Source organism: Dendrobium catenatum, unplaced genomic scaffold, assembly GCF_001605985.2.
Source record: "Dendrobium catenatum unplaced genomic scaffold, ASM160598v2 fragScaff_scaffold_156, whole genome shotgun sequence".
NCBI classification, from domain to species: Eukaryota; Viridiplantae; Streptophyta; class Magnoliopsida; order Asparagales; family Orchidaceae; genus Dendrobium; species Dendrobium catenatum.
In genome coordinates this window covers 11,021,862-11,036,545 of record NW_021318618.1, presented here as the reverse complement: position 1 = coordinate 11,036,545, position 14,684 = coordinate 11,021,862, and the positions used below count along the sequence as shown (strand labels likewise).

The 14,684-nt window shown below is 41.2% G+C and overlaps 1 protein-coding gene across 1 annotated transcript in view; it reads right to left on the bottom strand.

Moving 5' to 3' along the window:
- Positions 1-789: 789 nt before the first annotated feature.
- LOC110096219 (serine/threonine-protein kinase ATR) overlaps positions 790-14,684 on the bottom strand; it is a 32,517-nt gene continuing 18,622 nt past the window's right edge. The window contains exons 10-13 of the mRNA XM_028692555.1: positions 2,143-2,312; positions 1,961-2,016; positions 1,168-1,392; positions 790-953 (exon numbers count right to left, since the gene is read on the bottom strand). Of these exons, the coding sequence (XP_028548388.1) occupies positions 2,145-2,312 (168 nt within the window). The 3' untranslated portion in view covers positions 790-953; positions 1,168-1,392; positions 1,961-2,016; positions 2,143-2,144. The remainder of the gene's footprint in view (positions 954-1,167; positions 1,393-1,960; positions 2,017-2,142; positions 2,313-14,684) is intronic.

Here is a 14,684-nt window from a genome sequence, read left to right as displayed (position 1 = left end):
TATTACTATAAAAAATTAAGCACTAAATTCAGATATATATCAATGGGCCGAAGGTGAGACAGCGGCCCAAACAAGTGAGAACGACTCAGGCAGGCGAGAGTTTCGGGTCTGATTCGAACCCCACCCATGACTCGAAATTGATACCCCTAGGCGAGACAGAGGCTCATGCAGATGCAGGTGAGACGCCTACTTGTATATAATCAATCAATTCTGTTATTACATTTATCTCAAATATATCCAAATATTTTATAGTCCATCATGATCAAATTATTATCAATATTTGATGTATATATGGTGAATGCCCTGGTTTTGATGGCATGTATGAAATTATTGTTATATGGTGGATTCTCTTATTTTGATTACTGAAATAATTAAGCTTCCCCAATTATTTTGATCTTATGGGGAAAAAAATTTGGCTAATGGTTTTCTGATGTAATTTGGATGCATTCAACTGCACATTCCTTTTTTTTTTCTAAATTTTGACTATGCTTTAAAAATCCCGCTTAAATTTAAAAATTCCCGCCCAAGGCTCGCGAGCCGGCTCGAGCTCGTTTACAGTGAGAAGAGCTTGACTTCGAGCCGAGCTTTCCAACTAACGAACCGAGCTCAATAAGGGCCAAAACTCGACTCGACTTGTTTACATCCCTTCTTACCACTGTACAAATCAATATGTTCTACAGTCTTTCTATAAAAGTTGATGCATTGACTCATCTTCTCTTCTACTTGCAAAATATTTAAATTAAGAGAAGATTTTGTTCATACTCTCTACAGCCCTAGTGCATTGTCTACTTCATATCATTTTCACTGCCCTCAATTTAATAAGTCTGTAGAATTTGAACAATGATTTTTAACAGTTGAAATAGTTGTGGGAAAATTACCTGATTTCTTTAGTAGGGCACAACTTTCTTGATATAATTCATGGGAGAGTAACATTTGCCCGACTCAGCAACAGCCTGAGATAGAATAAGAAAATGAATACTATGAGCATAACAGGTTTATAGAAATTTAGGTATTGTTTGGGACAGCTTTTTTATTGCTTCTCAAAATGACTTTTTAGTATAAAAATTAAAACTTTTGTACTAAAAAGCTGTTTTAAGAAGCAACAAGAAAGCTGCCCAAACGAAACTTTAGTTTTGATTGGATGCCTCACAGGCATACAGTTCTCACCTGAGTAGTCCAGCCACAGAATAGTGCTAGTTGCTTTCTTCATTCCACGTAGAAATCTCTCGTAAGGTTTTCTATATTCATCACAGCTTGCTTGCGCTTCATCTTCATGTTTGGCTCATTATTTCATTATAAAATGCAAAAGAGAGGAAGAGTGAACATCAAAAGCTTCTAGCTTCAAGTTTCACAAGTAGAACTCAATCATTAGAAATGCAAGGGCTCAAGAACCTATATAATGTAAATAAAAAAGAAAAGGCCTTGATTAGTGCAGGTTAAAAAAAATTATGAACTGGACAATACACTAAAAATATGGATTTTGAAAAATTATATACATATGTGAGGATATATTCAACAAAATTTGGTGGTGATAAGCATTAAAATTTTTAGGTTAGATTCATAATACAAACTAATAAATTATGAACTGGACCATATGCTGAATTAAAAATATTGAAATTTGCAAAAAGAATTGGGTGAGGTACCTTGATAAAATTTGATTATGATAGGCTTTACAATACTTGAATATATTTGAGATAAATATAATAATGTAATTGATTGATCATATACATGTATTGTACTTATCTCAAAATAAATTTAAAATTTTTAAAACAAATCATCATCAAATTTTGATCAGAATACTCTAACCTACTTTTTCTTCTGGTCTATAATTGAATCCTTAAACTTCACTGAAATGAACAACTAGCTCAACATAATATAACAAATCTATTAGAAAAAAAAAACATCATAAAAGCCTCAAAATATGAGCATAATTTCAATTATTAAATAGACAAAACCATACCATGAATTGGTTACTTCATGTCCCCAAAAGTACACCATCACGATGGCAGCAAAAGTCTGAGAGAACAAGCAGCTACAAGATTGATAGCTTGGCCATTTCTTGAAAGAAAATAATGAGGAAACTTGATTATTTCTGTAATCAAAATAAGAGAATCCACCATATGACAATAATTTCATACATACCATTAAAACCAGGGCATCCACCATATATACATCTTTCCCAGGTTCTTGTGTGAGACGGCTTCCGCAATTAGGCGTCTGGCTTGGCCCTCCACAGCTAAAGGAAGAGATGGCGCTGCACCCACACCAACTACAACCCCTTCAAGCCTTGCTTTGATGTTACTGATAGCCCTCTGAAATTATATAAACCAGCGTTCTTTTACCAGTTCAGGTTTTTAGAATTTATCATAAAACGAGGAAACCTTTTTTAAAAATTGTGTAACGCAATGCATGAGCTCCGGCCAATATAGGGTGTCAAGGAAGGGTTTATATTATGTACCCACTGCTTGATGCATATTCCCTAAAATGATGAATCAGCGCCATCTATTTAACAAAACTTTTGGTATTACTTTCCAGTTGCTTATATTTATGTGGGCTCCGAAAATTCGCTCCCTAATCTCTCCACGCCTTCTTTTTGTGACGGGAAGAGCTTTAACGGATTAAAGTTTCAGGTAAATTTTTAGAAGGCAGATTAAGTTTTAAGTAAGACACTACCCAGATATTTTGTCCTTATTTTACGAGGACTTTATGATCTGAGTTCTGGTTTCTAATAGGTAATAATAATAAAAACCAGAGACAACTATGTTGATCTCAGAAATTCAGAAATATTCCAAGCAGACTTTGAGAAATCTATAGAGAAATAACAAGGAAAAAAGTCTTGATTGAATAGTAGATAAAACAAACAACACGATACAATGGATATTTGATTCGAGAGGAAGATCCGGCTCTCTCAATCCCTAGCCGATAACTAGAGCCCAAATAAATTCCAAGAGACCCCAAATTTCAGACCAAATTCAACATAAACCCAACCGTAGGCAGAAAAAAAAAAAACTACTTAGAGCAAAATACAATTAAGTGATTCCTAAACAGCCCTTAACTTTGAATTTTTTTGTTTTCCCAAAACCAGTGCTTAATTTACTGCTTGGGCCCCACCCAATTGTCCACCCCCTTGCTGGGCGAATTTTTTGTCTGCCATGGTAGATGTGTACTAGTCCAGGATGGATCGATTCAGCCGGTCCATGTACCTGTTGACTGTAACGGCAAAACCAACCGGTTGAAGCCACCGACATAGCCGATCGGACACGCTCTCTCTCTCTCTCTCTCTCTCTCTCTCTCTCTCTCTCTCTCTCCCAAAGACACACCTGTCCTCAAGGTGAAAGGAGGGGAATTGATGTTTCACCCTCTCATACAGTTCCCATGTGGCGTCATAGTCGGGTAGGCTCTTCCATTTAATCAACACTTCTTTGTTCCTACATTCTCCTCGTCTCACCCCTTTAAGCTCCAATGTTTCCAACACCACTTCCAAATCCTCGGTCAATGGCACCGGCAACTCTGCATGCATGCTCTCTCAGAGCCCTCCTCAACTGTGACACATGGAACACTGGATGTATGGTGGCGGTCAGGGGTAACCTCAGGCGATAAACCGCTAATCCAATTTTCTCCAATATCTCGTAGGGGCCAAAGTACCTCAGAGCCAATTTCTCGTTCCTCATATTGGCCACTGTCCTCTGTTTGTAGTCTGTAGGATCGCAGTTTTAAAAACACATTATCCCCAACTTCAAACTGGATGTCCATCTTGTGTGCATCTGTCTGTTTTTTCATGATCTATTGCGCCCTCAAAAGGTGACTTTTAAAATCCTCTAACATCTTATCTCTTTCCTCCAAATACCGCTCTACTGAAGAGACTGGTGTGCTTCTTTGCCCAAAATGCATCAAGTGTGGAGGTTTCTTCCATACAACATTTTGAAAGGGGTCATCTGAAAGGCTGATTGATATGAAGTGTTGTATCGATACTCTACCCATGCTAGCCATTTGACTCACAGTCAAGGTGCCTTTGAAGCAAAACACTACAAGTAAGTCTTCGGGCCCATGTTGACTATCTCTGTCTGCCCGTCTATCTGATGGTGATAATCGGTGCTTCTCTTTATAATTATTCCTTGCAGCTTGAATAGTTCATTCTAGAACTGATTGAGAAACACCTTATCACGGTCAGATATTATTGACTCCGGAATTCCATGTAATCTAACTACCCCTCTGATGAATGTTATTGCTACTGTAACTATTGTGTAGGAATGTCGTAATGGAATGAAATGAGTATACTTCTTCAACCTGTTAACCACCATCAAAATCACTGTAAAACCTTCAGATCATGGTAACCCATCAATAAAGTTCATAGTGACCTCCTCCCACATCCAGTCTGGTAAAGCTAAGGGTTGAAGTAACCCCCCAGGAGCCATGGACATGTACTTGTTCCTCTGACAAATTTCACATATAACCACCATTTCTTCCACATATCATTGTGGATCCCTATCTAATACAACTCTACTACCAGTCTTCTGTACACCTAAGTGCCCCCAAACAACGTTTTCGCCAAACTCTTACGGCAGTTGTGGGATGTGAACTGAGCTCCATGCATCACAAACCTCCCTGGGTACAATAATTTCTCCCCCTCTAAGTAGTATCCCGGGTAATTGTTCTCATCTTTCAAAAGATCAACCCTAATTCTTCCCAACTCCTCATCTTGCATACTCTCCTCTTTAATGGCCTCCCAATCCAACATCAGTGGTATCCACACAACTAACTCTTGGAGCTCCCCCATGTATGTGGACAAGGCATTAATAGCCTTATTCTCCAATCCGGGTCTATATTGGATCTCAAAGTTAAAGCCTAACAGGTTGGACAACCATCTCTGATGCTCCTCAGTCATCATCCTCTGCTCCAACAGATATTTCAAGCTCCTATGGTCTGTCCTGACAATGAAATGTCAGCCCAACAAGTAAGGTTGCCACTTCTGAATAGCTAGCATGATGGTCATCAGATCCCTATCATAAACTAATTTCAGCATTGTAAACACCCAGCTGAAGTAAGCGATGGGCCTGTGATTAAGCAAAAGCACTGCCCCTAAGCCATACCCCAATGCATTTGTCTCTCCCACATCCGATAGGGCCAAGACCAGTACTATGGTCATGGCCTTCTTTAATTGCTCAAAGGCCTAGATAGCTGCCTCTCCTCACAGGAAGCTATCCTTCTTTAACTGTTCTGTCAATGGCAAGGCCATGGTGTTGTATCCCCTAACGAATATTCTGTAATATCCAGTCAACCCTAGAAAGCCCCTCAACTCTCTCAGATTCGAAGATAGAGGCTATTTCTGTATGACCTCAATCTTGACTTAATCAATAGTCACTCCCTCCTGGGATACCACGTGCCCCAAGTACTCCACCATGGCTTGTGCGAAGCAAGACTTCTTCAAATTAGCCTGTAGTTGCTGATCCTATAAAACTCCCAAGACAACACTCAAATGCTCCAAGTGCTCCTTGAATATGTTGTACACTAAGATGTCGTAAAAGAAAATCAGTACAAACTTTCGAAGGTATGGTCGGAATATTCGATTCATCAATGATTGGAACGTAGCATGGGCCTTTGTGAGATCGAATGACATCACTAAGAACTCATAATGCCCTTCATATATCCTAAATGCAGTCTGCAAGGCATCTTTCTCTCTCATCCTGATTTGATGGTATCCCGACTTCACATCCATCTTGGTGAACACTACTACTCCCCACAACTCATCCAATACTTCATTGATCACTGGTATGGGAAACTTGCTGTGCATGGTCTCTTTATTCAGGGCCCGATAGTCAATATAGAATCTCCAGCTCTCATTCTTCTTTTTGACCAGCAAAACTGGACTAGAAAAAGAACTCACACTCGGATCAGCTTCTCAATCTCGTCCTTCTGAATTTGAATGTAACAATATGGTCTGACACTGATCAGGAAAATCCCCTCCTTTAGGGTGATGGCATGCTCCTGCTCTCATGGAGGTGGTAAGCCTTGGCGTGGTTGAAAGACCTCACTAAACTACTGTTGACCTCGGTTATATGACAAAAAAAGGGCTTAACAAGAGATTACTCCCGCCGCTTGCTACAGTGATTATGTACTTGTTCGACGTCGTTTGAGTCGCATCCCACGATCTCTACTTGAAGCCGGCCTCAATCGTCACTCTTCGATGTCGTTAAATACCCGTTGCTCACACAAAGCTTCGGCTCTTCCATTCGCTTCCCACGCTCAACTCTCCCTCTCGCAAGCAGCCTCCACGACCAATCCTTCCTCATCGCGTCGGGCTCACCTCGGCCGAACTCCCGCATCCACCTCCTCCAACCTCCAAGCCTTCCCTAGACCAAACTGAAGCCTCCGACCTCTCATCCTGTTTCTCCGACCGAGCCCAGTCTCCACTACACCCGACGCCTTTACCTCCTCCTCCATTTCCCTGTGCCGACCCCAAGCCGAGAGAGAGAGAGAGAGAGAGAGAGAGAGAGAGAGAGAGGAGAGATTACCCTTACCCGAGCCTTCTTCTCCCCTAGCCCGACGCCAAATCCTCTTCTCCGACTGTCTTGCCCGATCACCCCCTTAGTTGTAGGTTTTCATTTTTTATAATTATATTATTAGTTATATTATTATATTATTATTATATTATTAATTATTTTTAATTATAATTAATTAATAAAATGATTATAATTTAGTTATAGATTAGTTATAATTTTTATAATTAGTTTATATTAATCATAGTTAATTATTATTAATAATAATTAACTATAATTAAATATCGCTAATCATAACTAATTATTTTAATCATAATTAATTAATTTTTAATTATAATTAATTAATTTATATAGGTTGGTTAATTTTAATTATACTTAATGCTAATTAATTATCATTAATAATAATTAATTATTTTAATTATAATTAATCTAAAAAAATTGATTCCTTTCTTGTGGCTTGCAACGGGCCGGCAAACCCCCTACATGCTCACGTAGCGTTGTAGGGAGGGAAACCGGCGCGGTACTTGCGACGATTTAAGAATCCCTCTTCAATGCTAGCAACGAGCTGGCAAACCCTAGCGCTCAAGTAGCATTGTAGGGAGGGAAACCGGTGCGGCACTTGCGGCGAATGGGATATAAAAAAATGTTGTCTTTATTTTTATATAAGTACCCCCGAATGTTCACGTAGTGCATAGAGGGAAAATCTGTGCTTATTTCTAACATATTTTTTTTTAATAAAAAATGAACCTAAAAAAAATCCTTAAATGCTCACGTAGCGAGCGAGGATAAAAAATAAAAAAATGCGACAGCGGTGTCATTTTGACACCTACCTGAAGCGCTCACGTAGCGTCGAGGGAAAGGTTGCCTCTTGGATTTTCTCCTAAATGGGGGAGACGCCGAGAGGCTACCGAAATTTGGATCGAAAATTCAAGAACTTTAAAAAATATTGAATCTCATTTGGACATCATTTGAATTAAATTCAAACTTGGATGACTAAGCAAATGGCTTAAAAACTCAAGCAAGGGGATTTGAACTTGCATACCAAACCATACTTGAACTCTACATGGACCACAGGGGACTTTGATTTGGACTTGAACAATAGAACAAAGAGATCAAATTCAAATGAACCTGAACTCAAGTGAACTTGAGTTTGATACTTGAATTTAAACAGATGACTTGTGAACAAGGCTTTGACTTGATTGAACTCAAAGGACAAGGATTTGGACATTAACATATTAAGTGCAAACTTGAACAAAAGATTTAAAATCAAACTTAATCAAGAAGAGTTTGAATTCAAAGCATTGAACATTTGAACTCATTTTTGATCAAATGAGAACTATGACTTGGACATTACTTGGACATTATTTGGACATTGTTTGGACTATAAAATGAACTAAATCTTAATGAGCAAAATACTTAAGCCAACTTTGACCAAAAAATCTCTTGAATGGTCACAAAATGGCTTGAACTTTAAACGAATTTGAACTCGGATTCGAGCTTGAAGAGACCACGATGAACTCAAATGAATATGGAAAACTTGAACTTGTCAAGATCACATGAGACTTATGAACTTAATTGAACCAAGTGAGAGGGACTTGCAACGTATATGTGATGAACAAGGGCCAAATGCAGTTTATTTGCGATAAAAGAAAAGCAACAAGGTCTCAACTTGCAAGTGATGATAGAAGCAACTACTAATATGTAATAAGATTTGTCAAGATGATCGAAGAAAAAGCATCAACATATAAAATCACTAGGTCCATTATGATTGCTACAAATTATTCTCAAAGACAACAAAGAATTTGTGATCAATGGATTTTTGAATATGAATTTAAAAGCTCATATACCCAACCATACAAGGAATAAAGTTGAAGAAGATATTTAAGGAAGAAGAATAAAGGGTATACAATAAGTAAAGTGTCATTTGCATATTGTGCACAAGTAAGAGTAGTATGATTGTAATGCACACGAACAACTACAAAGGTCCACGATTCGCAAGTGCAGTACAGAGGGAAGTATGATAAATATGGCTCATCTATAAACAATAGATGTACGAAATTGCAAATACAAAGGATCCTCAGTGGACGTGGACATGCCACACATCATATCACGAACAAGATGCAGAAGAAATTGAAGCAAAAGAAAGCATCTACAAACTGTATAACAAGGGGGCATAGCAACAAAGAGGCTTATCTCATATGTCTAAGATCTTGATTTTACTGAGATGTCTTTATGACATGTCAAATTCCTCAATAACTGAAAAAGCAGAATTACAAGTCACTTATCCAGTTAAGCGAAATCAACGACAATCAAGAGAGAATTATGATAATTACAGATAGATCACGAAGAACCTTAGTAACGATTTGGTTCTTTAAAATGTGTCTAAGAAAGCTATCCACAAGCAAAGTACAAAAGAACTACAACGAATGCAAGCTCCTACGGGTCACTGTAGGAAATTCGTTGTACATAAAGTACACTGTCCATAAGAAAACATAAAAGAACTACGATGAATGCAAGCATCAACGATCCAAAGCAGGAGATTAGTTAGTGCACTACAATCCACCTGCGGAAAGCAACGAGTATTGGACGACAATCTACCTGTATGAAGCAGCGAACAACCCAATTCAGAAGCTGCTATGTCACGCCACCGGATCTGCAACACTTATACAAGCAGACAGAAGGCGTGTACAAGATCTCAAATGAAAAGTTGTGTGCATTCAAATGACGATTACATGTACAACTGCAATTATTTCAAAATACTCATGTACGTGCACCATAAATTGTATACACATAGGAACACTGAAGGGGAAAATACAGTCTCGACCCGCATAAGCCCCGGCGAGCGTGTTATTGGTACACGCGTGACGTCTAGGGATGTTATGCGGGTTATAAAATTTGAACCCGATCCTCCTAAGCATGTAAAAAGGAGTTGACAGGGTTCAATTATAAAATGCCCTCAAACACTCGCATGGGCCCCGGCGAGCATGTTATTGGTACACATGTGACGTCTAGGGATGCTGCGCGGGTCAATAAGTGAATTCTAGTTCGAACCCGATCCTTCTATACGGATTAATAGTAGTCAACAGGGTTCGAACCTTCAAACAAATACACCGGTCGCAACCGGTGTATTTGTTTTAATACATTCATATTAAGCCTTCAAGATCTACAATCAAGAGAATTCACTAATAAAAGACATGAACCCCGGGAAACCCGATCCTCGATCAACAGCTTGGTCGAGTTGACAGGGTTCAATTAATAAAGGAAAATAACCCCAAACACCCCGATGATGGCCGTGTTCAATGTGAATCTCAACCGGAGGGGTTAATCATAAGCATTTCAAATGCCACCCAAATGCCCATAAAAAAAATCCAAAATCATTTTAAATTCCAAGATATTTAAAATTAAAGATTCAATCATCGCCAACTTAAAACAAAATCTATCCACCCTCCGCAATAGTTTGCCGAGGTGGACAAATTAAAATTTACTCTAGCTCACATAGAGCTAATGCCTAGTCGAAAATACCACTAGGATCCATTCTCAAAAAAAAACTCCTGCCGATAATGACGTGGTACGTGTCCTCTAACCGACGATTTTACCACCAAATGGCACCGCAGGATAAACGGTTATGACCCGGGGCCCTCTGAACCGAGTGGTTTTGCCGCCAAATGACACCACGAAATACCGGTTATGGCCAGCGTCAATACGTTTCTTATTGGCATCAAATCCTTGAGATATGAATCAATAGGATATGATCTATAGGGTACAAAGCCCTCTGTAAGCTAAGGTGGATTCAAATTTGTCCCCTTAGACAAACATCCAACCTATAGGAAACTAGAACTCAGATCATAAAGTCCTCGCAAAATGAGGGCGAAATCTCTGGGTAGTGTCTTATCTACTAACCCATCTGTCTTTCAAAATTTACCTCAGAACTTATCAGTTAAAACTCCCTCGCCGAATAAAAGAAAAGCGAGTGGAGGCCGGGGCCGAATTTTCGGACCCCACAACTACAAGTGTTTCCTATCAAATTGATATTAGAGAGGGACACAAAAAAATTTGATACTGAACTTTCAAGAAATTAGTCCCCGATGGTCCCAAAACTTGCTCTAGCACCAATTTGATAGGAAACACTTGTAGATTTCAAGTAAATCCTATCAATTTCATAAAATCAACAAGAAAACTCTTTCACACTCCAAAAGAAAACTAGAAAAAACAGTAATTTTATTTTGAGAATCAAATAGAACGGAAGAAACAACAAAACACAAGTGATCCTATATTCGAGAGGAGGATCGATCTCTCCCAATCTCTAGACGGATCTAGAGCCCAAAACCTAAACCTAAGAGATCCCAAAATCAGTCTAATTCAAGATGCCCTAACCCTAGGCAAACAAACTATTTAATGCATGAAAATCAAAAGGAAATCCCTAAATAGTCCCTACATTCAATTTTCCCTCCAAATTCCCTTAAAAAACCTTCCAAATGGGATTGGGTCAGCAAACAGGTTAGATTAGGATTGGAGGCGAAACAATGGCGGGCTGGGGAGTGAAATCGGATCGGACTAGGGCAAAGGGCAAGGTAGGAGGATCGAATGCAAGTGCATGCAGCTAGGAGGGCAATCACATACGTGTGCGGGATCGAAAGCGTGAGTGCGGGTTGGGCTTGGTCGTAGGTGGTGCGGGTTGGTGTCTGGTGGCCAGCTCGTGTAGAGGTAGAGATGAGGGTGCCCGGCGTAAAGGAGAGATTAGCTAAAGTGGGTTGGAGCTCAGGTCGGTACAGACGGATACTGACGTCTGGTTGTGATGTAGTGGATCATCTGAAGAATTGACCTGCAAGAAGGATTTTTGTTCCCAATCCAGGGAAGAAGAAGAAACAAAGCTTCAAAGCTTTCTAATGGGGATAATATCATTCAATGACTTTTTCTACTACAAAACTTGCTTATATAAGCTAAATAGAATACTCTAGAAGGCACATGTAAAAAGCTCATAACAAACTAATTAAAATATGCCTAAGGAGCAATTTAGTTAAGATGCTCTGCATCATTCTCCCCTTGCGTCAAAAAGGGCTCGACTCCGTCGAGACGCGTTGTCGGAAGGGAGATAATAATCCTCCTGGGTCGAAAATTGTGTTCTCATTATTTATTCCAACTTCTTTTACTAAACTGTCTGCAACAGCTGCATAGACCAACGTCAGTTCATCAAGGGATTTTCCTTGATAATCTATCAATTTCTGCATAACCAAAGGCACCATAGTATTGCAAGCAGACAAAGCAAAGAAGAAATTACTAGTGTCGGGGTACCCAGGGAACAACGGAGTGGTGACGGCGCCATTAAAACCACCTGGGAACTGATGTGAAACGTACATGCGATGGAGTTACTTTACGAAATTAAAGAGACCAATTTTAACAAAATAATCCAAAGTAAATTTATTGCTTATAACATTGGTTTGATCCTTAGAGTTCTTAGTTTTTAACTTGCTTAGGCAAAGAAGAGCGAAATCAATTAACCAAACAATTCAAGAAAACTCAAAGAGTAATTGTACGCTACGACGATAAATAAGAATCCACGATTTAATAATGAGAACTTTCACCTTTGGAGTCCACACGCTCAAATAGTCTAGGCTTTAGCGGAAGAAGAATCTCCACATTAGAATCAAGGTTGCCCCGAGGAAGAAGGAACCTTGGATCGTCGTTCTTGGATAGGTGGCCGGAGTGGTGGAGGATGGTGGTTGGGGCCTCCCGGGTGAGGGTGTGGTGCCAGGGAGCCTGCAGAAGTGTTGGACAGCAGCTACGACGTCATCCCAGATAAGTATGCTTGCTGAATTTGATACTAGTGGGCAGTGGGTTGCAATGGTGACCTCTCCAATTCACTGTATGGCATCTGTAATGGCAGAAAACTTGTAATAGTTTGATGTCAACTTTGAAACAATTCCAGCTAGCTCATGTTGGAGGAGGGAACTAGTTGGAGAAAACAAATCACGTCCAGAAGGGAGCTCGGGTAGGAGAGGAAGCTTCAGGAGAAAACAATTTCAGATTTTTTTTTTTTTTTAAATTGAGCTCAAGTGGGAGACGTGAAGATGGGAAAACTAATTTGAAAACAAATTAGTTTCCAAATAAAAGGGGTGTAATCCTGATTCCCAACAGATTTTGAAATCTGGAATTAAAAGCTACAGTTACGTTGAGAGCCAATTTAATTTCAGATTTTTTTTTTTTATTGTGGAAGACTTAATTTCAGTTTTGAAATTTCAAGTCTGAAATTTGTCTAAAAGGAAAGAAATAAGGGAAGGTTACAAGAGGGTTAATACGGGAGAGAGAGAGGAGTATTTGAGGGGCTTGTAGTGGGCCCGGCTAGTTAATGGTCATTAATTAAAATCTGATTTAGTCATCAGATTTGAATTAATATGGGAATTCCTAACTCACGGTTTAGGAAACAGATGAAAGCTCTTCAATTTAATTCAATAGGAATTTGAAATTCAAAATCTATTCAAAACAATTGAAGCCAAATTAGGAAGGTTGTGAGGGGGGAATTAATGAGAATTGAAGAGGTTGGGGATGGGAGCAGGCCGGCGGGAGGCTTTGGCAAAGGGAGCCGGCGAGTGGGGATGGGCTGGCCGGTGGTTGTTGGCCTGCAGGACGGCGGCCTGGGCAATCCAGGGAGGGGGCGGCGGCAAGAGCAAGGGAGGGGAGATTGTGGGGGAAAATCTCGGGATTCAAAACATGAAAATCAGAAATTACTAGTGTCGGGGTACCCAGGGAACAACGGAGTGGTGACGGCGCCATTAAAACCACCTGGGAACTCTGCGTACGAGCCGGAGCCAGCGTCGGGCTGTAGATCTGCTCGGACAGTGGGTACGAGAGCGAAATTGAGAATGATGTCAGTAGAGCCTTTGATAATGATGGCGAGAATATATCCATGACCGACGCATTCGAAGCCTCTGTCGCCTTCAGCTTCGCAAAACTGTCTGTAAATCTCCTGCGACATTCGCTCTGTTTCCGTCCATGCTTTCGAGCAGGGATGTAATGACCAGACTCTGACGCTACGCGGAACGTTGAGTTTGTTTTTCTCTACAGTGGCGATGCTGAGTACAGACGGCGGCGGATCGCCGCCGTGCAAGGCAGGGCCGGGTGAACAGAGGAAGCGGCGCACGGGAGCTTGGATTTTGGACCAATCGTTGGATGCCACGTCGTATGACAGAATGGCGAAGGGAGCATTGACGGAGTCGCTGAATCGCTGGTGCTGGTGGTTGGTGGAACTTCCTGCCGCAGTATCTCCAGTAGTGGACCGCCGGCGATCTGGTGTTGGCTTCCGGGAGGGGGTCATGGAATCACGTTGCTCGACGGAGTCGGAGCAGGCAGCGGGACTGGGATCTGGTCGTGATAGATTGAGCTCAATGCCTGGAGCAACGTCGCCATAGCCAAGTGGTTTTTCTGTCTGCTGCCGTCGGAGTGGGGTGTGCGGCAACGGATGAATGGTGTCGCCGGACGCTAACGGCGGAGTGGTATCGGCAGCGGACTGTGCGGGAGTCCGGTCGGCGGGGACCTGGTGGGTTGCTGTCGGCGAGTGGAGTTGGGAAGCTGGAAGAACAGCGTCAGCCTCCCTATCAGACAAGGAAGCGTCCGAGCCGATGCAGAGAGCAGTGATGCTCTAGCTGAAAGAAAATCCTCTCCGTCTCCTGCCATGATCGCGGATCCAGCTGACACGATAGGCGCGGGTTCGTTTTCTCCATCGACATCTGCATAGCCCTTGGACGATGTTGAAACGGAATGAAGGACGACGTCGGTCACCAGCGCCTGGAGTGGATGCTCTGTATGATCGGATAGCACCGGAGGAGGTTTAACAACACGGATCTGGCATTGAAGCGAAGGGGGATCACGCCATTTGAGCGGAAGCTCAAGCGGGGGGTAGTCGTCAATGACCGTGGAAGAATGACGAGATTGATGGCATTTGCGAGGAGCGGACGAGGAGAGCGAAGAAGAAGAATAACTCGGTATGGTTGCCGACGGCATTCTCATCTTCCTTATTGCCCGAAGGTTTTCGCGAATCCGATCAAGGTTTCTGTCTACCCGATCGAGCGATTCCTTCGATTGAGCTTGGTAGAAGGCGATCCGGCTTCGAGCATCGTCGACAGCCCACCTTCCTTGGCGTCGATCGTCGTCGACCGCCAATCTTGTTTTGCAGCTTCGATCGTCGTCGAC